Source organism: Siniperca chuatsi, unplaced genomic scaffold (assembly GCF_020085105.1).
Source record: "Siniperca chuatsi isolate FFG_IHB_CAS unplaced genomic scaffold, ASM2008510v1 Contig00097, whole genome shotgun sequence".
Lineage (NCBI taxonomy): Eukaryota > Metazoa > Chordata > Actinopteri > Centrarchiformes > Sinipercidae > Siniperca > Siniperca chuatsi.
Window position 1 is genome coordinate 4,727 of NW_025322571.1, and position 21,916 is coordinate 26,642.

General features: G+C 40.7%; 1 protein-coding gene across 3 annotated transcripts; it reads right to left on the minus strand.

Annotated features, from left to right (window-relative positions):
- Positions 1-612: 612 nt before the first annotated feature.
- Positions 613-21,431, minus strand: LOC122872736 (protein NLRC3-like). 3 transcript variants are annotated; one of them, XM_044188769.1, is made up of 9 exons: positions 21,279-21,431; positions 16,106-16,249; positions 15,227-15,331; positions 12,131-12,250; positions 9,660-9,779; positions 8,274-8,509; positions 6,299-8,093; positions 4,056-4,232; positions 613-773 (listed from the first exon to the last, which is right to left on the minus strand). In XM_044188769.1, the coding sequence occupies exons 2-9, from the start codon at positions 16,216-16,218 to the stop codon at positions 752-754; spliced, it is 2,688 nt and encodes an 895-aa protein (XP_044044704.1). In that variant the 5' UTR covers positions 16,219-16,249; positions 21,279-21,431; the 3' UTR covers positions 613-751. The 3 variants fall into 3 exon arrangements, with proteins under 3 accessions (XP_044044704.1, XP_044044705.1, XP_044044706.1); XM_044188770.1 differs by lacking the exons at positions 613-773; positions 4,056-4,232 and adding an exon at positions 5,049-5,917 and having other exon boundaries at positions 6,299-8,096; XM_044188771.1 differs by lacking the exons at positions 613-773; positions 4,056-4,232 and having other exon boundaries at positions 6,153-8,096.
- Between the last annotated feature and the right edge of the window lie 485 nt (positions 21,432-21,916).

Here is a 21,916-nt window from a genome sequence, read left to right on the forward strand (position 1 = left end):
GCTGGCGCATGCGCACTGATTAGTCGATTAATCAATCAGTCGATTGACAGAAAATTAATCAGCAGCTGTTTTGATGTTTGAAGTCGTTTCTCCTGTAAATCACTTCCTGGCTGCAGCTTCTCAGATGTGCAGATTTGCTGCTTTTCCTCTGAACGACTGTAATAACTGTAATGTTTGTTAATAACGCCGAGCTTTGGACTGTCGGTCGGACATGACGACACGGTGAAGGCGTCACTTTGGGCTCTGGGTCGTCGTGACGGCGTTTCTCACTGTTTTCACGAGTTTTCCAAACCGATCGATCGATGGAGAAAAGAATCGGCAGATGGATCCAGAATGAAAAGCATCATCAGCTGCAGTCCGATACAAACCGGTTCAACATGAGCTCCAGCTCCACCAGCTGCAGCAGCAACATCCTGCTTTACATTAATGAACTTTGACCTCTTTGAAGCTTGTTCGGAACACTTAGCTATTAGCTTAATAAGCGCGCTGTGGTTGTAACAACAACTGTGGACAAAGCAGGTGGAAAAATGGCTTTTCTGCTTTTTCCTCGAGTTGTCGTCAACTCCAGTACGTTACCTTCACTTCACCTGGTTCACTGTCTCCACCGCGGCCGCTGTGCTCTGCTGTCCGCTGTGTGTAGGAGCTGAGCCCGCCCTCGGTCAAACACGTGGAGGAGAGGACGGAGAAGCTAGCGCGACCATAACATAGTTTTAACGGATCTGCATCTGCATGATTCACGTGGGTCACGTTTTCAGGTCGGAAAATCTGGTATTCTGTATTAATCCGGAAAAATCACATTGACAAAACAAAGTGTTTGAAAATTGTTTTTTAGAATCATAATAATTTCTTCGCAAAATCTCCTCGCGCTTGATGTGAATAGTCAAAATTCACATCCAAATTATTCTCAGTTTTGTGCCGTTTATTCGTGTTGCTGTTTAAAGGCCTTAAGAGGGGACATTTTCTACAGTTTCTTTAAGAAACTGTCTTTTGTGACTAAATTCAGTACAAGAAACATGAAAATATGAACTAAAACCAATTTACAACTTTATGGATGTAAGTTACATAAATTAGGTTCAAATGTTAATTAAACATATCAGATCTACAATAGTAACAGAGTCAGTGAACTGACCTCAGAGTCTCCAGTCTGCAGTGTGGACTCTCCAGAAAATCACACAGCAGCTTCACTCCTGAACCCTGCAGGTTGTTGAGACTCAGCTCCAGCTCTCTCAGATGGGAGGGGTTGGACTTCAGAGCTGAGGCCAGAGAAGCACAGCTGGTCTCTGACAAACTGCAGCGACTCAATCTGAATAAAGAATAAATGATGGAGATAAAAATCCATTAATAATCCGATCAGATGTGTTCAGGTTTGAAATGTGTAGCTCAACATCACTCTGTCCTAATCAATGAGCTTCTCCCTAAAATGAGTAGAGTGACTTTGTCATTGTGTTATTGTGGATCAGCATCATGTCAGCACAACATTCATACACCTATTCATGTCAACACAGATCAATAACATGCTGCTGATCTCAGTCAGGTCTGGAATTACAGCAGAAAAACTATATTTATGCTTTAAACAGCTGCATTTAGAAATATGCTTTGATCTGTGTGTGTGTGTGTGTGTGTGTTCTGAAGGATCAATATCAATGATCAGACATTATTTATGAAAACACATTGACGTTAACAGAAATCAAAGAAATATTTCTACTTCAGCAACTAAACTTAATTCATTTAAAACAAACATTAGTTCAGAGGATCTTCTGTATACAGATGTGACCTTTAACTAAAAATTATACACTTTAATTTACTTCAACAGCTAACAGGGGACATTTTCTACAGTTTCTTTAACTGAAGTCTTTTGTGACTGCAGACTAAATTTAGTGCAAGAAACTTGAAAATATGAACTAAAGGAAATTTACAACTTTATGGATGTAAGTTATGTATGAACATAAACTAGGTTCAAATGTTAATTAAACATATCAGATCTACAATAATAGAGTCAGTGAACTGACCTCAGAGTCTCCAGTCTGCAGTGTGGACTCTCCAGTCCAGCAGACAGCAGCTTCACTCCTGAATCCTGCAGGTTGTTTTCACTCAGCTCCAGCTCTCTCAGATGGGAGGGGTTGGACTTCAGAGCTGAGGCCAGAGAAGCACAGCTGATCTCTGACAAACTGCAGCACCTCAATCTGAATAAAGAATAAATGATGTAACTTTAGAAGACAATGTTCCTGCTTGAAATCATTCAGTGTTTAATAATCTGTTCAGAGCTGAAGAAGGTTGAGAAAGTAGAAGTTTAGTTGAAACAGATTATTTATTTATTGTATTTTTGTTTTTTTATTATCATTTAGTTTTTAAAAAACATTATGTTGAATATAAGATGAAACTCAAGAGTTTAAGAGGTTCAGAGTGAATTATCCAGTGCAGATTTTTCTTGTTATATTCAGGTTTTAAATGTGTAGCTCAACATCGCTCTGCCACAGTCAATGGACTAAACCACTGAAGAAGAAAACAGACTTCAGCATTAAGATCCTCAGTGTGGATCAGTCTAATATCAGCCTTATGTCTGCAGTTTAGTGTCACCACAACTTTCACATCATATTAATCTCAGCACAGAAGTAAAAAATGGTGTCTGACCTCAGACTCTGCAGTGTGGACTCTCCAGAAAATCACACAGCAGCTTCACTCCTGAATCCTGCAGCTCGATGTAGCTCAGCTCCAGCTCTCTCAGATGGGAGGGGTTGGACTTCAGAGCTGAGACCAGAGAAGCACAGCTGATCTCTGACAACCTGCAGAACCTCAATCTGAATAAAGAATAAAAGATGGAGATAAAAATCCATTAATAATCCGATCAGATGTGTTCAGGTTTGAAATGTGTAGCTCAATATCACTCTGTCCTAATCAATGAGCTTCTCCCTAAAATGAATAGAGTGACTTTGTCATTGTGTTATTGTGGATCATCATCATGTCAGCCTTCTGCAGACATCATCCAAATGTCAGCAGTGGTGATGAGAATAGTCTAAATCTGTGGTTTGAAATGAGAACATCAGAAGTGCAGGGACAGATGTTAAAGAGGTTTGTAAAGTTTTGTTTTTACTTATAGTATTATTTATTTATTTGTTTATTATTTCATACAGTCTTATTTATTTCACATTGGCCGTTTTGGAACTCCACAGAAAACATCTTAGTATTTTTCATAAAATGACACAATTGTTATGAATTAGAAACAGGAAGAAAATGAAAGTAACAAAAGTAACAACATGTCTGAAAACCATTCCAGACTTGACTGAGATCAGCAGCATGTTATTGATCTGCGTTGACATGAATAGTTGTATGAATGTTGTGGCATCTCCATCAACACTCAGCTGACTGACTGTGAGCTTCATCCTCATTCATCTTTATAACTGGATCAAAGGTGCACTGAGCAAAGTGAGAGGCATGTTCTCTTCATCTTAAATGTAACCTAGTACCTTCCCGTACAGATATCGTGTATTATTCATGCTCCTGTTTACTGGTGGAGTCGGAACACAAGGTGACATCATTTTCTGACAGGAAGCATCGTTACATGTTGAAGTGTCGTTGGTGACGGATCAGACACGATGCTTCAAACACCTTTCTCTGTCTCTGTGCTCCTGTATGTGAGTTTTAGAGTGTGTTTGTGTCTGTATGTGAGAGAGAGGGGCTTTATGTATAAATGTAGACGTTCCTGTAAAATACTGTGTTCTGAAGGTTACGTATAAAAAGACATTATTCCTGAAAATGTGTTGATCTTTTATTTTTTTATATATAGATGTGTCTCACATGTAACAAAATGCAAATCTTGATTTAATTTCGCAGCACACTGAAGGATAAATCCCACAGTTTCCTTAATAACACCAACCCAGATTGAGTACAGACTAAATTTGGAGCCAAACTGTTCAGACTGACAAACTTTTAAAAATATCTGTTGTGATCTGAGCTCAGACAAACCCAGAAAACGAGAACTGAAGGAAATTTACAACTTGTCATGGATTCAAATTTGGTAGATATACACTGAACAAGGGCAAAATACATGAACTGACCTCAGAGTCTCCAGTCTACAGTGTGGACTCTCCAGTCCAGCAGACAGCAGCTTCACTCCTGAACCCTGCAGGTTGTAGTTGTTACTCAGGTCCAGCTCTCTCAGATGGGAGGGGTTGGACTTCAGAGCTGAGGCCACGACTTCACAGTGAGTCTCTGAGAGTCGACAGCCAGAAAGTCTGTGATGATGGAGAATATAAAACTTAAGTATAATCAAATCTGACACTTTACTGATCACAAGGTTTGTGGTTTGAAACTTGAGCTCCTCCTGTCCACATGTCAAAGTGTCCTTGAGTAACATCAGAAAGCCCAAATTGCAGCTTTAGACAAAAGTGTCAAATGACTGCAATATAAACGTGTCATATTTTGATGAACAGTGTGCTGTGCTTTGTGTTTGTTAAACGTTATTTTAACGCGATGTTCAATGAGCTGTAAAGTCACTGTAGGTTTTAAAGCCGTCCCCCTTGTTAACCTGCTCAGAAGCTGCTCTGTGCTTTGTATTTGTGCCACAAATTGAGTGTTTATTTGACAATATAATGTAATAATTATTTCAGTGTTTAGTAAATGCCCCTAAAAATCAGTTCAAGGGGCGAAACAGAACTGCCTACCTAAACAAGGAAGCCCTCCTCTTCATCTTTAATGAATCTTATTAGGTCACCCCATCTGCTTTTCATCATCACATTAAATTCATTTAATAATAACAACTTTATTTATTTAGCACTTACAAAGTACAAAACAAGAGCAAGCCAAAGTTAAAGTAACATTAAAAGACGCAAAAACATAGTCGACAAATGAACATAGACAGAATCAATAAAAACATGTCAAAAGAATAAAGCAACAGAAAGACGACATCACATTTTCTTTAAGAGTAACTAAACCCCCAAACCTCATTTTAATGAAAAGGATTTGAATTATTTATATTGCGTTATAAATACGCATAGGTGACGTATATGGTGGCAGCTTTTTTTTTTTTTTAGGGGTAACAGTTTCTTCTCAAGTGGAGTTCACCTGGCTGAAGTAAATGTTTTGGAAACAAGACTACAACAATATAATTTCTCCTCTGAGCTTGGTGACGGTAAAAATCCCTCCACTGAACTGAACCTGCTGAGCTCTCCTTCACTGGCAGAATGAACCTGGAGGCCGTCCCAGCAGCTGACTGTGTAATGAGCTGCTGTCTGAGGAAATCAGCTGCTAAATACACAAAGACTGGCTGCTAACACAATGAAAACCACAGTGGAAATGTGTGCTGCTATTTTCTCTGCATATCTTGCCTTTAGAGTCACTGATGTGAAATGGTGCAGAAAGGAAACACGTTGTCCGACAGTTTGTGTTTGCAAACTGATATCATTTCTCACATTAAGGTGACCAGATGGAGAAGGTGAGAAAATGGGACAAGCTTTAAAAAACGCTCTCTATCAGTGAACATTACTAAAGCAGCTTTGGAATAAACCAGTTTACAGACCAGTCCATTCAAATCCTACCAGAGAGAGGTAGACAGAGAGAGAGCTTCCTCACTGTTTGTAAATCTAACTCATTTCTAATGTAGCAAAACACATGAAAAGACATTCATCGTTGGAACTGCACAATGTAAAGTTGCAGCTTTTATTTAATGAGGATGGAGAGGGGGATGCTCTGTTTGTTCTTCAACAGGGAGGATGGCCTCCCCTCACATCCTATCAAATCAAACTATAGTTATAGATACTGTCTCAACTGTGAAAATAGACAGAACAGTCCTTCATATGAAATAGCTCAGAAACTGCAGAGAAGAATTATAATAGCAATAACTGCATGAACGCTTTCATGAAAAAACTTGAACTTCAAGTGATGTTAGTTCCAGCTGATCAGATATCACATGTCTGTGTGTCTGTGTATGAAAAGAACAATAAACAGACATGTTATAGAAACATGGTGCAGACACTGTATCACAGTGAAAATAAAAAGGCTGATGTGATTAAATGATGACTGTCAAAACATTTTCAGCACAAACTCTGAAGTCCTCGAGCTTTCCTGCTGGATTTGTATCAAACCTCCATCACCCAAAGAAAGAACGTTAGAAGATGAACTTGACATTTGACATTTGTAGTTTAACACATGTAGAATTATTTATCAGCAGGTTTATTACTAGTTTAGGAAACTTATAGTGTGGAAGTTTTATATTGTGCATGTGTGTAAAGTGTGTATCTTTACTCTAATACTGATGGCTTCAGCTTTACTTTACAGTGTTGATAATCACATCTGGACTTACACAGCCTTTCTGCAGTTCCTCACAGCTGGAATCAGTCTCCATCGTCCCTCCTCTGATGTGTTGTACTTCTGCAGGTCCAACTCATCCAGAACCTCCTCTGACATCTGCAGCATGTAGGCCAGAGCTGAGCAGTGGATCTCAGAGAGTTTCTTCTCTGATCTGTTCTCTGACTTCAGGAACTCTTGGATCTCCTGATGGACTGAGTGGTCGTTCATCTCCGTCAGACAGTGGAAGATGTTGATGCTTCTGTCAGGAGAGATCTCATCACTGTTCATCTTCTTCAGGTTGTTGATGGCTCTCTGGATGATTTCTGGACTGTTGTCTGTCCGACCCAGCAGGCCTCCTAAGAGTCTCTGGTTGGACTCCAGAGAGAGGCCATGAAGGAAGCGGACAAACAGGTCCAGGTGGCCATTTTTACTCTGCAGAGATTTCTCCATGGCTCTCATCAGGAAGTCATCCAGGGGTGAGCCCCTGTATTCCCAGATTTTCCCCAGGAAGTCCTCCAGAACCTCTGTGTTCCTGTCGGTGTAACAGTTGAACATGTAGACGGCAGCCAGAAACTCCTGAACGCTCAGATGAACAAAGCAGTAGACTGTTTTCTGGAAGATCACACTCTCTCTTCTGAAGATCTCTGTACAAACTCCTGAGTACACCGAGGCCTCTGAGACATCCAGACCACACTGCTCCAGGTCTTCTTGGTAGAACATGATGTTTCCTTTCTCCAGCTGTTCAAACGCCAGCCTCCCCAGCTTCAGAAGAACCTTCATATCAGCCTCCGTCAGCTCCTGTGGACTCGTCTCATGTCCCTCATCATACTTCTGCTTCTTCCTCTTTGTCTGAACCAGCAGGAAGTGTGAGTACAGGTCAGTCAGGGTCTTGGGCAGCTCTCCTCTCTGGTCTGTAGTCAACATGTGCTCCAGAACTGTAGCAGTGATCCAGCAGAAGACTGGGATCAGACACATGATGTGGAGGCTCCTGGATGTCTTGATGTGGGAGATGATTCTGCTGGACAGCTCTTCATCACTGACTCTCCTCCTGAAGTACTCCTCCTTCTGGGCGTGAGTGAAGCCTCGTACTTCTGTTACCCTGCCAACACATGAAGGAGGGATCTGATTGGCTGCTGCAGGTCGGGTAGTGATCCAGACGAGAGCCGAGGGAAGCAGATTCCCCTCAATGAGGTTTGTCAGCAGCACGTTGACTGATGACTTCTGTGTGACATCAGACACGACCTCATTGTTGTGGAAATCCAGTGAAAGTCTGCTTTCATCCAGGCCGTCAAAGATGAACAGAAGTTTCCAGACAGCGAGCTTCTCTGCTGTGACCTTCTGTAATGTTGGATGGAAAACATGGAGCAGCTCGAGAAGACTGTACCGCGCATCTCTGATCAAGTTCAGCTCCCTGAACGAAAGCAGAATCAGCAGACTGACGTCTTGGTTTTCCAAGCCCTCTGCCCAGTCCAGAGTGAACTTCTGCACCGAGAAGGTTTTTCCAACGCCAGCGACGCCGTTCATCAGAACGACTCTGATGTGTCTCTGTTGGCCGGGTAAGGCTTTAAAGATGTCGTGGCACTTGATTGGAGTGTCATGGAGGGTCTCCATCTTGGAAGCTGTCTCAAGCTGCCTCACCTCATGTTGGGTATTAACCTCTTCACTCTGTCCCTCTGTGATGTAGAGCTCAGTGTAGATCCTGTTGAGGAGGGTTCCACTTCCTGTTTCATCACTTCCTTCAGTCACACGTTCACATCTCCTCCTCAGACTGATCTTATGTTCATCTAAAACCTCCTGCAGACCACTATCTGCTGAAAGAGAAGAAAAAACATGCTGAGACTGAACAGAGAGCGAGAATACAGAGAAATAAAAGTGTTTTTGAATCTATGATATTCATAACAATATTATGAAAATAAATGTCCCTGTAGTTAAACTGAAAGTCCTGTTTTCAGACATGACGACATCAGCAGACAGGTGTACAGTCTTACTTTGTACAGTGCTGGTCTGACAGGCTGTCTGCAGTCCAGGTCTTGTTCTGGATCTGTCTCCACACTGGGGACAGGAGGAGTCTCCTGATGAAGCAGACTGGTCCCAGTATGAGGTGATGCACCGTCTGCAGAACCAGTGTCCACAGCTGGTAGAGACCGGATCCTTCAGGACGTCCTGACACAAAGCACAGCAGGACGGCTGCTCCTCCACAGAAACAGGACTCCTCTTCCTCTCTCTGTGAAGACATTTCTTTAGAACTAAAATGATTTGGACGACACTGTGTCGAAGCTCAGACGGTCACAGAGAACAGTAAAAGTGTCGTTACTTTTCTGTTTGCCTTCAGCTTTCAGTCTGTAATGACAATGATTGTTCCTTTTATCTCAACTCTCCTGCTTTCAGAAACACTAATTAACTGCTTTTCCTATCTGACTGTCTTATTAAACATTTAGTGATCTGCCTGTAGTTTGTTATTAATACAAACTCAACACTTCCTGCAGCTACTTCACAGTAAAAGCCTTCCATTAAAGACAGCTGATTATGTCCTTCACTGTTTTACAGTCACTCTGGGCAGCTTAGCTTGAGTTAGTTAGGTTTAAACTGAGGTTAGAAGTGGTCTGAATAACTGTGGAAGACCAGCAGTGTAAGACACGTAGCATGTAACAGTGGTGTCGCAGGTCCACACAGTTTCCTTTCTTGTATATCCTTCCCTTTGTTTCCCTTCACTCTACTGTCAACTATTGAATGAAGGTATAAATGCAATTCAAATATTCTAAAAAACAGAAGTGGTCCAATTCTGCATTTGATCATTTTCTGCCCCTTTTTTCATCCGCAGATCACTTTTAGATACGTGCTGCCCATGGATGTTTGTTCTTCACCTTCAGGAACAATATATGGCTGAGAGAATCTGAGCTCAAAGGTCCACTTACTAATGTTTCAAAGCAAAGTGTTAATCAAGCTGAGCAAAGCTTTTCTACAAAAGCTTTTTCACCACATGCTGCACAATTATAATGAACTGATTCAAGAAGCATCTGGTGGATCATAACAGCTGATCTGAGGAAGAGCCAAACAACTAAATATTCTGAGGACAAATATGAGAAAATGAATGACATGTTTGAAGCAGATTCTTTCAGATTGTGAATGGTTCTAAATCTTTACAGTGACTTCAACATGACGGCAAAAATATATGAATGTTTTCTTGAAAAGTAAATTCTGAAATGGAGGTTCTCAGGTGTTTTGCTAAAGAAATAAAATGAGATCCATCTTAGTTTGAAACAGTATCTGCACTAATAGTTCTGCATCACGAATATAAATCTTTTAGCATTTAGTCTTCATCCTCAATGCTTCATCTTCCATCAGCTCAGTTTACAGTAAAAACAGTCTCTTACTTTGTGTCTGAGGGTCCAGGTTCATTACTGAAGTCTGGAGGAGAATCTCTGGACCAGTCACTCTTCAGAGACAGACAGCTGGATCCTGGAGACTCTGCTCTCTGTCTGTTGGACTGAACTCTGCAAACACCAAGATGTTTTTATTCGTATCACATGAACCCTTGATAGATTCTCTGATGAAAGCCGTTTAGGAAGCTCTAAACACACGTCACCAGGTCAACAAAACCGCAGCTCACCTTTGGTTCGCTCTCTTTCTCCTGGACTCTTCTGCTGCAGCGAACAGCTACTAGCTGTCTCCCGTGTCTCCTGCTCTGAGCAGACACACAGCAGAACCAAACTCTCTCTCTTACTGCAGCAACGCGCAGGCCTGCGTAAAATCTCTGTAACCAAGTTAAGTTAGCGCCAGCGGCTACAACGTCTACCAGCTAACTTTTAACAAGCAACAAAGAGCCACTTAGCGCCGAGCTAACTGTAAGGACATCAAAGAACGGAGCGACCGGCTTCCTCCGATCTCTACAAGCAGACACTGCACAGCAAAGACTTTTCCACATCAGAACCACAAAGACTTTCCAGCTTGGCCCGTCTACAATAGATCGCCAGCTAACAACAGCACCAAGGCAGCCTCTTTCCCTCCATGGACTGGTAAAGTAACTTAACTGTATACGGTATAATAGAGCTAAACATAGCTTAACAGTGTACACGGCTAAGCACAGGATTGCTTAACTTTTGTAATGTAACATTACATGTTTTGATTTGGTTTTTCATTGAGGTTTATTATTGTGATGTGTTTTCATCTTTCAGGTTATTTGGTAGCCACATGCTAAGTTGATGCTAGTTAACGTTACGCTCCACACAGACAGAGAGTCTTTGCATGTAACTAACTCTTTAAACTTTGCACCGTTACCCTACACAGATCACACACATACACCTTAAATTTGGCCTTAAACATAATCACACACGACAGAGAGCAACTTTAAAGTTCCCGCTGTGTTCTCGTGCACGCGGAACGTAACTAGGTACATTTACTCAAGTACTGTACTTAAGCAGAAATTTGAGGTACTTTACTTACATTACTTGAGTATTTCCATTTTATTCAACTTTATATTACTTCTACTCCACTACATCTCAGAGGATCGGTACTATCATGTAAAAATACTATTTTACCCATTCCTGGGTACTACTCTTGCCCAGGAATGGCTCCCCAGGGTGATGCACCGTCTGCAGAACCAGTGTCCACAGCTGGTAGAGACCGGATCCTTCAGGACGTCCTGACACAAAGCACAGCAGGACGGCTGCTCCTCCACAGAAACAGGACTCCTCTTCCTCTCTCTGTGAAGACATTTCTTTAGAACTAAAATGATTTGGACACTGTGTCGAAGCTCAGACGGTCACAGAGAACAGTAAAAGTGTCGTTACTTTTCTGTTTGCATTCAGCTTTCAGTCTGTAATGACAATGATTGTTCCTTTTATCTCAACTCTCCTGCTTTCAGAAACACTAATTAACTGCTTTTCCTATCTGACTGTCTTATTAAACATTTAGTGATCTGCCTGTAGTTTGTTATTAATACAAACACTTCCTGCAGCTACTTCACAGTAAAAGCCTTCCATTAAAGACAGCTGATTATGTCCTTCACTGTTTTACAGTCACTCTGGGCAGCTTAGCTTGAGTTAGTTAGGTTTAAACTGAGGTTAGAAGTGGTCTGAATAACTGTGGAAGACCAGCAGTGTAAGACACGTAGCATGTAACAGTGGTGTCATGAGGTCCACACAGTTTCCTTTTTTGTATATCCTTCCCTTTGTTTCCCTTCACTCTACTGTCAACTATTGAATGAAGGTATAAATGCAATTCAAATATTCTAAAAACAGAAGTGGTCCAATTCAGCATTTGATCATTTTCTGCCCCTTTTTCATCCATGAGATCACTTTTAGATACGTGCTGCCCATGGATGTTTGTTCTTCACCTTCAGGAACAATATATGGCTGAGAGAATCTGAGCTCAAAGGTCCACTTACTAATGTTTCAAAGCAAAGTGTTAATCAAGCTGAGCAAAGCTTTTCTACAAATGCTTTTTCACCACATGCTGCACAATTATAATGAACTGATTCAAGAAGCATCTGGTGGATCATAACAGCTGATCTGAGGAAGAGCCAAACAACTAAATATTCTGAGGACAAATATGAGAAAATGAATGACATGTTTGAAGCAGATTCTTTCAGATTGTGAATGGTTCTAAATCTTTACAGTGACTTCAACATGACGGCAACAATATATGAATGTTTTCTTGAAAAGTAAATTCTGAAATGGAGGTTCTCAGGTGTTTTGCTAAAGAAATAAAATGAGATCCATCTTAGTTTGAAACAGTATCTGCACTAATAGTTCCGCATCATGAATATAAATCTTTTAGCATTTAGTCTTCATCCTCAATGCTTCATCTTCCATCAGCTCAGTTTACAGTAAAAACAGTCTCTTACTTTGTGTCTGAGGGTCCAGGTTCATTACTGAAGTCTGGAGGAGAATCTTTGGACCAGTCACTCTTCAGAGACAGACAGCTGGATCCTGGAGACTCTGCTCTCTGTCTGTTGGACTCAACTCTGCAAACACCAAGATGTTTTTATTCGTATCACATGAATCCTTGATAGATTCTCTGATGAAAGCCGTTTAGAAAGCTCTAAACACACAAACTGCTGCTGTCGATAATCAGGAGGTTCCAACTAAAGTGCTTTAAACTAAATGAATTGAATGAACTTTTAGCTGTAATGTACAAATAGTTTGTAAAACCAGAAACAGCAGAATTCATATTTGTTGAAGCGACAGGAAGTGAGCTTTTAGTTTTATTGTGTTTTTATTCTCCACAGTTGCAAATGTATGTTAGGACTGGATGAACGCAGTCTTGCATTAATTTCTGTTATTGTCAGATCCAGGGGCCGGGACGGAGGGGAATAGTGGAACTAAGTACCCGGGCCCCAACTTTTGGAGGCCCCTCAATTAATTAAGTTAAAAGTTTGTTTTTATCTGCAATTTTGAAACTTTAATATTGTAATAAACTATTACCGATGGCTCAATAAATCATCTGGCAGATTATTTCTTGTATCTAAAACAATATTAGAGCCTCTCAGCCACCCCCCCCCCTTCAAAGGTGCACATGGTTTAGTCCGCTCCTGCAGTGGGACAGAAACTGTTCAGTCTCTAATCTCTGTAAATACTCTGATGCTGATTTGAGGACTTCATTTCAAAATAAGTGAAAGCAGGCGACCGAAGACATTAGCAGGATTTCAGACCGCACTGACATAGTGGCTCGTTTGGAAACTTTCCCTTATATTACAAAAATAGTTCACCAACATGTGTTTATGAAAACATTTGAGGCGAGAAATAAGCCATGCAGTTGCTGAATCTGTCTTTATTTTATATCGACAGTGGTTAGTTTCAAAGATTTTCGGGAGTTTTCCAAAGGGGTTGAGTCGCACTGGACACCCCTAGTTAGCGAAGCAAACAAGTTAACAACTAGGTAGCTAGCAACCCCAGGGAGAAACATGACGCATGACAAAACTGCACAGGACAAAATGCTCAGCACTCATATACACGTAATCGGCCCATACATGCAGCTCAAGCTTCAAAGGGAAGAACTGTATTCATTAATTATTTATGAAAGTACCAATGTGGGCATGCAAAAACTTGCTGTTGTAATACCATACTACAGCCAAACACAACTGTGTCCACTTTTACTGGCATCATTAGGTTAGACGGTGAAGATGCCAATTCAATAACAGACACATGACAGAATTTTTTGCAAGAATCCAAGCTGTGTCCAAAATGATGCATCGGGCTCTCAACCGATGGATGCAATACTATGTGCAGCAAGAACCATTTACTTCTCACAAAATTTTAAGAACACAACCCTAACGTCGTGTTTGTGAAAAGTGTGCTACTAACAGATTTCGCAAACTCACACAGTACTCTCCGCCAGCAAAACTACAAACAACTCTATGAAACGATAAACGCTGGATAAGTTCCACTAAAAATCCTCCAGACACAAGGTGGCTAGCTGTCAGTGCGTGTCTGAATCGGGTGGTTGACCAGTACGAAGAGCTCAGTTTGCACTTCCAGCTGGTAAAAGACAATGTTTCAGATGTACACAGATCCAGTAAACAAACTTTACTTACTGTTCACTGGGACTCCACAGGTGAATTTGATCATTTGTGTGACCTGAACTGAACTTTTTTATTATGAAATGGAGCCATTGAACTCAGTTTCCCACAATCCTACAGGAATTCACACCTATGCATGAACTCTCAGCTACCATTTTTCAGTGTGACCTGTGATGTCACCAGGTCAACAAAAACGCAGCTCACCTTCAGTTCGCTCTCTTTCTCCTGGACTCTTCTGCTGCAGCGAACAGCTACTAGCTGTCACCCCGTGTCTCTTGCTCTGAGCAGACACACAGCAGAACCAAACGCTCTCTTACTGCAGCAACGCGCAGGCCTGCGTAAGATCTCCGTAACCAAGTTAAGTTAACGCCAGCGGCTACAACGTCTACCAGCTAACTTTTAACAAGCAACAGAGAGCCACTTAGCGCCGAGCTAACTGTAAGGACATCAAAGAACGGAGCGACTGGCTTCCTCCGATCTCTACAAGCAGACACTGCACAGCAAAGACTTTTCCACATCAGAACCACAAAGACTTTCCAGCTTGGCCCGTCTACAATAGATCGCCAGCTAACAACAGCACCAAGGCAGCCTCTTTCCCTCCATGAACTGGTAAAGTAACTTAACTGGGTATAATAGAGCTAAACATAGCTTAACAGTGTACATGGCTAAGCACAGGACTGCTTAACTTTTGTAATGTAACATTACATGTTTTGATTTGGTTTTTCATTGAGGTTTATTATTGTGATGTGTTTTCATCTTTCAGGTTATTTGGTAGCCACATGCTAAGTTGATGCTAGTTAACGTTACGCTCCACACAGACAGAGAGTCTTTGCATGTAACTAACTCTTTAAACTTTGCACCGTTACCCTACACAGATCACACACATACACCTTAAATTTGGCCTTAAACATAATCACACACAACAGAAAGCAACTTTAAAGTTCCCGCTGTGTTCTCATGCACGCGGAATGTAACTAGGTACATTTACTCAAGTACTGTACTTAAGCATAAATTTGAGGTACTTTACTTACATTACTTGAGTATTTCCATTTTATTCAACTTTATATTACTTCTACTCCACTACATCTCAGAGGATCGGTACTATCATGTAAAAATACTATTTTTATCATTTATCAGCTATCATCATGATAGTGATGATAGCTTGGAGCTGATCCCCAGTTTCAGCTCCAAGCACTTGGCAACAGTAGCAAAGAAAAACTTCCTTTAAGAGGCAGAAACCTCGAGCAGAACCAGACTCAATGGTGGGCGGGAGAGAGGGAGAGAGAGAAGGAGAGAGAGAGTGGGAGAGACAGGAAAAGGGGGAGAGAGAGATAACAGAAAGAGATGCAGAGATAAACAGCAGTGACGGAAGAAAAGAGCGATTACATTTTAATATAAATGAGTTAGTGTCAGTTCTCTTACTTTGTGTCTGAGGGTCCAGGTTCATTACTGAAGTTTGGAGGAGAATCTCTGGACCGGTCACTCTTCATGGACAGACAGCTGGATCCTGGAGACTCTGCTCTCCGTCTGTGGAAACAACAAATGTTTTACTCATGTCATTAGTACTTGTATAGAGCAGAGGCAACATTAACATGATCATGATTTGATAATAACAACAAAGAGTTGTGTTTATTTCTCCACCTGCATGTTCTGAACATTTTATCTACAGCTGGAAACAAATATCTGTGAGTGAAGAGTTTCTACATGTTTGAGGTTGATTTACTGAACAAAGTCCTACATGTGTGAAAATGACTTCAATTCAGTCTCATTGCACTTTTCCCACAGAGCAGGTCCAGACCGTACTCTTTATAATATTATTTACAGAGACCCAACAAATCCCACCATTTCAATATAATAACTGCTTTAATATCTGATGATGCCGTGAGCACAGCCAGAGTTCAGTTCAGCTGAAGGCTCTGCTGCCTGATTCTGGTATATTTCAGAACAGCAGTTAAGCTCTTGTTCCACCAAATGTGAGGAAATAATGCTGTCCATGTTCAGCCAACAAAAGATCTGTATCAGGGCTGATCCATATTTTAATGGATCGCCAAATGTAGTAGCTACAGCTTTTATCTCAATGTACATTTAATCAACATGTGGGGAAATACAAGTATCAGGTAGAACTCGGTATCAGCAGATACCCAGTTTTAAAGGACTCAGATCTGGATCGGGGCATCCCCAGTGACAGACTTAAAAACCCCTCATGTAATTAGAAAAGAGCAGTACTGTAGAGCAGGTTATCAGATAACTTTACAAACTGAATCATCTTCAGCTCAGTTTACAGCAGAAACAGTCTCTTACTTTGTGTCTGAGGGTCCAGGTTCTTTACTGAGGTCTGGAGGTTTTCCTTTCATGGCCAGAGAGCTGGATCCTGGAGACTCTGATCTGTCCCCCTTTTCCTCCAAATCACTCATCTTCTCCAGTCTGAGAGGTAAACCAGTAACACTGGAGACACACACGGTATTATAAAGTCAGTACTCCGCCTCTAAAGGTGGGAACAACATTTGAAGACGTCGCCGTGGGCTTCAGGACTCTGGGATTTCATGTCAGCTGGGTATTTTTCTGACATTCAGTATAACAGAGAAGAAATCAGAAAATAAATGAGCAGATGACTCAATACAGGTGAGTGAAACGTGGAAGGGCGCTGAAAGTGAAGTGTCACATTAGTAATCAAAAGGAGATCACAAAGAATAGCATAGATGAGTGTTGGTTTTGCAAACATAGTGGACTTCTCCTTTAAGCTTGACCATTGTACTCACTTGAGGCATTACTTGCTTCACAATGATACGGTGTCTTACTCCAATTGCGTCACCGTAGTTTTCACCTGGATCGCCGTAACTCACTATGCTCCATCCTAAGTCGGTCTTCTGAGCAAATGGCTGGCCTTCCTCTCCACAAATGACTTCTCGTGGCATTAGAGCTTGTGGACAATTGTACCCAATCAACAAACCAATTTCACAATCCTTTTGAGGCGCGATGTGATCAGCAAGATGCTCCAAATGAGGCCATGCCTTTGCTGTCTCAGGCAGTGGGATGTGTGTGCGATTAGCCGGGATGAAGTCACGAGCGTAAACTGTTGGCACTGTTAACTTCTTGGAGGAAAAGAGTCCCCTTATTTGCAGGCTATTAAGTCTTTACAATGAATGATTCTTCCTTTTGATGACATCGTAGAGAGTTTTAACTTCACTTGTTCAGTGTTTGTATAAAGAACATCTACCACTTCATCAAGAATGAAAGAAGAATCACTCTGTGTATCTAACAGAGGATAAATGAGAACTTCCTTGTCTGGATCACTTGGCACACATAGACAGGTACTATCGCAGACGTCTGTGCACTATTAGCATCTTGTACAACTCTGTTAGAGGTTGTTTCCTTTGTGACGACTTGTGGTGGAGATGTTTCTTTAGATTGTTCTTTCCTTAGTTCTAGGTTCCCCTTTGAACGTTCTTCGTGCAGGCACGTGGGGTGCTTCTTTGAGCATGAATCACAGACCATCCGGTTACTGCAGCTCTTAGACTGGTGGCCAGGGTTCAAACAGCCGAAGCACAGTTTTTCACTTTGCATGAATTTTATGCGCTCAGCAACTGGCTTCTCTCTTAATTTGTAGCACTTGTGTAAGCTATGCCCTGATTTTTTACAAAACACACACATAACTATTTTCCTTTCAGTGGTGTTTGTTGTGAAGATCTTGGCACCAACGGTTTGGTTCTTGGAAGTTGAAATGTTGTGGTCCCTCATTTTTGACTTATCAGATTCACTTTGCCGTAATGCATGGAAGGATGTAATGGGGTTGCAAGCGATGCTCGCCTCCATTGAAAGGAACGTCACAAAATAACTGAAGCTTGGGAACCTCCCATGTTCAAGTTGATATTGTGTGGCCTGTCGGTTCCATCCAGAACTTAACCAGTCAGGTAACTTAGCAGCAAGTTTTTGATTCTCAATTCCATCATTAAGAATGTAGAGACTGTCATTGTTAGCCATAGCACTTTCACTTTCTCTCTTGAAGCTATTTTTGGCCATGAATGTAATTTGTCTCTGAAAGCCTTGGCAATTGCAAAGGGTTGGCCATATCTTTCATTGAGCAGGCTCCATGCTGCATCGTATGAATCTTCTGAACCAGACAGAAAATAACCTTCTAAGGCTTCTCTAGCAGCTCCTCCGACATATTTTTGAAGGAAGAAGACTTTCTCTGCAGTAGGTATATTCTTTTTCTCTATAAGTGTCTGAAAGGATGATTTCCAATGATTAAACTTGAGTGGATCTCCACAAAAAATTGAAGGCTCTGGAATGGGTAGCCTGTTTGCTGTCATAGCTTCAGCTAAGACCTTTACCAGCTCTCGCACGTCGTTTTGGTGTTCACTTTTTGGAGTCACATTTCTGAACAGTTGTGGATGCTGATCAGCAATACTCGCTTGATTCAGTATCTGCATATCTGTAGGCAACTCCATCTCCCATTTTTGTGGTACAAAGTCTTGTGTTGGATAGAACTCACTTGCATTGTAAACTTGAAGCTTTGCTTTGGCTGCATTAAGCCTTTTTAACTCTTCCAAACGCTCAAGTTCTCTTTTCAAATTTTCCATTGACCTTTTTCTTGCAGCATTCTCTTCATGCTGTTTCTTTAACAGAGCAGCCTCTCGTCTCTCTCTTTCTATCTTGCGTTCAATTTCTTCCTTTTCTCTTTGAAGACGGCGAGTAGATGCAGCTGCTTCTTGGTCTGCAACTATCAACTTATCCTCAGCTTCAAGTCTTTGGAGTTCTGCATGGTGGCCTTCTTGCTCACACACAATTTTCAATACAGCCTGTGCATGTGCATACTCAGCAGCAGCTTCTTGTCTTTTGGATGAGGATACAGCAGAGTGAATGGAATTAGACTTAGCATTACTGCTCTGAAAAGAAACACTGGAAGTTGAAGATGCAAATACAGATAAAGCATCAGGCCAAATAATCTTGAATTTGAGACTGTGCATTCTGCATTACAGTTCTGGTGACGGATGCACATCTGTCCAACTTGCGTCTCATCTCATGAGCTGGGCTGTCAATTTTTCTGTATTCATCATAAACATTATTCAGCTCTAATTCTTCTCTTTGAATATCTTTAATGTGTTCTTGGAGGATATCACTGGGATCTTGTTTGATTATGGATTTTTTAGCCACTTTAGTCAAAACTTTCCAGCGTTCATAAATGCTGTCAAAGCGAAGTAATAATCCTTTCACCTTTTCCTTCTGAAGTTCCCTTCCCTTCTCTGGTAATGTTCGATCTCTTTCACTTCTACGAGGCTCTGCAGGCTGTACTGTTTGTTGTACAAAGGTAGACTTCTCTGATTTTTGTTTTCTTTCACTTGTTTGTGACATCTTACTCATCTGGAAATTGCCTGTACACACTAAATTTTAGCTGCGTAGTTTACAGCAGAATTATTATTTTTTTCTTTTCTTTCTGAAGTGAAAGATCAAATTAAAGTAGTTTAATGTCCTTTAAATCAGCACTTCAATTTAAGCAAACAATGTAAAGGCTTGGTAATTAGGGCTGTCAACTTTAGTCGTTTGGTCGATGCCGTTTTGGTCGACTGACATTCTCATTGGTCGACCAGTTGCAAAAAATTTTATTTTTTTTTTTACCAATAAAGAAATTTTCATTGATTTACTCCTTGATATTTATTCCTTTATTAGCAGTTATATATTACTGTATTCTAAATATAATTAGCCTATGTTTTATACCAAACTTTAAATGCTTTAATTTAGGCTATTTTATAACGGCGCCACAGTTTAGCGCACCACGTGAACACTCGGGAGCCGCACCTGTGGCTGGCTGCACTGCTGCTTCGCGCTCAGTAAGGAATATAGTAGTATTTCAGTAGTTTTGCTGTATTCATTCAGTTAGAACGCTACTTGTTTTGGGCTTTAGTCGAAAAAATGTCAAGAAATCATCTTTTTTATCTGCAAAAAAATGTCAGATAACGATAAGTCCAACAACGACCAATAAGAAGTTGAAACTAAAAAGAGATATAAATGTGCAGCTTTGGAAATAGATGGAAGTGAAGACGAGCGAAACCCAAAGACTAACACATCCCTGAGCCTTCCCAATGCTCGAGAATCTAAAAAATGTCAGATAACGATAGTGACAAGCAGCCTGAAACATTTTAAAATAGATGCAGTACTGGACCGCGCTTGATGACAAACAGCCTGTACCTTTTCTTAATGATGAGCGCGGGACGAGGCCTATTCTAATGAAGTCGTGAAACTAGCACAAAGGCTAAGCCTCTCGGGGGACAGCGCAGAGCAGACAGGGGGTGATGAGGACCCGTTGGCAAAAAAACAGAAAACGGCAAAAGAGAAGGAGATAGCGATGCTTCTTTGTGGACATGGTGCAGAGGATGATCCTGATGAGCCAAGCGCACAAAGATAATGAAAGATTATCTTCAGGACAGAAGTAAAGTGGACACTGCTGGGCCACTGAGGAGAGATATCCACGACTTGCTCGGGCAGCCAAACGCCTGCTCTGCATCCCTGCAGCCTCCACTCCTGCAGAGCGCATATTTTCCAAAGCAGGATTTATTGTGAACAAGTCGAGGAGCTGTCTTTTACCCAAGAATGTGGACATGTTAGTGTTTTTGCCCCACAACATAAAAAAGGTGGACTAGGCCTGCAGATCTGTAAGTAGCCTTAACGGCTTTATTATGCTGACTCAATAGATTTTGACTCGATTTATTTGTACACTTGACGCGTTTGAAAATAGCCTATATAATGTAACAAAACGAAAATGAATCTATAGGCCTTCCTACTATACAGCCTATTATTATTAGTGTTTTGGGTTTGTTTGTGTTTGTTTTAAAACGCCTAGATCGGTTGGACAAAAGTTAACCCATAGCTTTGAAAGTAAAGAAGAATATACAGCCTGTATAATCGAGAGCTTTTGTTAGGAGTTTTCATTATTTGGCAGTTTTAGCAGTTATATTTTTTGTGGCGGTCACTATAGACCTAGGACAGAACTCCTCACTTTGCAGTTTAAAAAATAACCTAATTTTCAAAGAATTGTATTATTATTATAGTTTTATGTATTATTGATGTTTTTCGTTGTTGTTTTATAAATGCTCTATTATAATTGTTTAATAAATGTTCAATCAAAAAAGACATCGCGTCTTTTTCTTTTTTTTTAGTCGACTGATCGTTGCTCAGGACAGGACTTTGGTCGACTAAGCATTTCTTTGGTCGACTACAGCCCTAATGACCACACTTTAGTGAAAATGCTTAGAAGAAAAACTCTTCACATACTGAAATGTATATACCAGCTTGCTCAAAAGTGCACAATAATTCCTTTTCAAGTTATCACTTATTTCAATAAACTATATCACTAAATGTCCTGAACACTATTTTCTATCACGTTCACCGTCAAACTACAGTATGACAATGTAAAACATAAACACATTCACATTTATTGCAGAAAACTCTGTAAAAAACACAAACATGCTTCACTTACCTCGCTGGCTGCTTATAACCAAGAGGGAATGAAATCCCCCGATCAAAACACAAACATGAAAAACATCTTCTTTATAACTTTAAATCCACATGCAGAGATATTAACTTCTCACCAAAAGTCCGTTGTTTCCTGTTGCACCTTTCAAAAATGTCCGTGTGTAACGCATATGTACTTTAGTTCCTACTTCACATAAGCACTCAATATGCATGAATGAATTTAAACAAACATAACAAAAACACAGAAATAATATGTGTGGAAATTATAGAACATATTAACTGAAAGAAATATGTTCGGCAGTTATACCCTCCTAAGATTATTTTTGACCAGCCACCAAAAAAACAACAACAACAACAAAGGACATGTTTTTGGTGTTGTAATGTACTGTATTCAGCTTTATATCTAGTTTATATTTAGATATATTTATATACTGTCACACTGGTGGTCCGCGCTTCATATCATTAAAGCCAACCGAACTCTTTAATGGTGGCTTGTGGTGATTTCTGACAGCACATCTTTTCATGTATTTCAAGCGTACTTAAGTCCTACAAAACAACTTGGGAATTTGCAGCCTTTAATATTGATGTTTTCATGAATACAAGATATGATTTTAATTTTTAAAGTGTTGCTTGTGTAGTGGC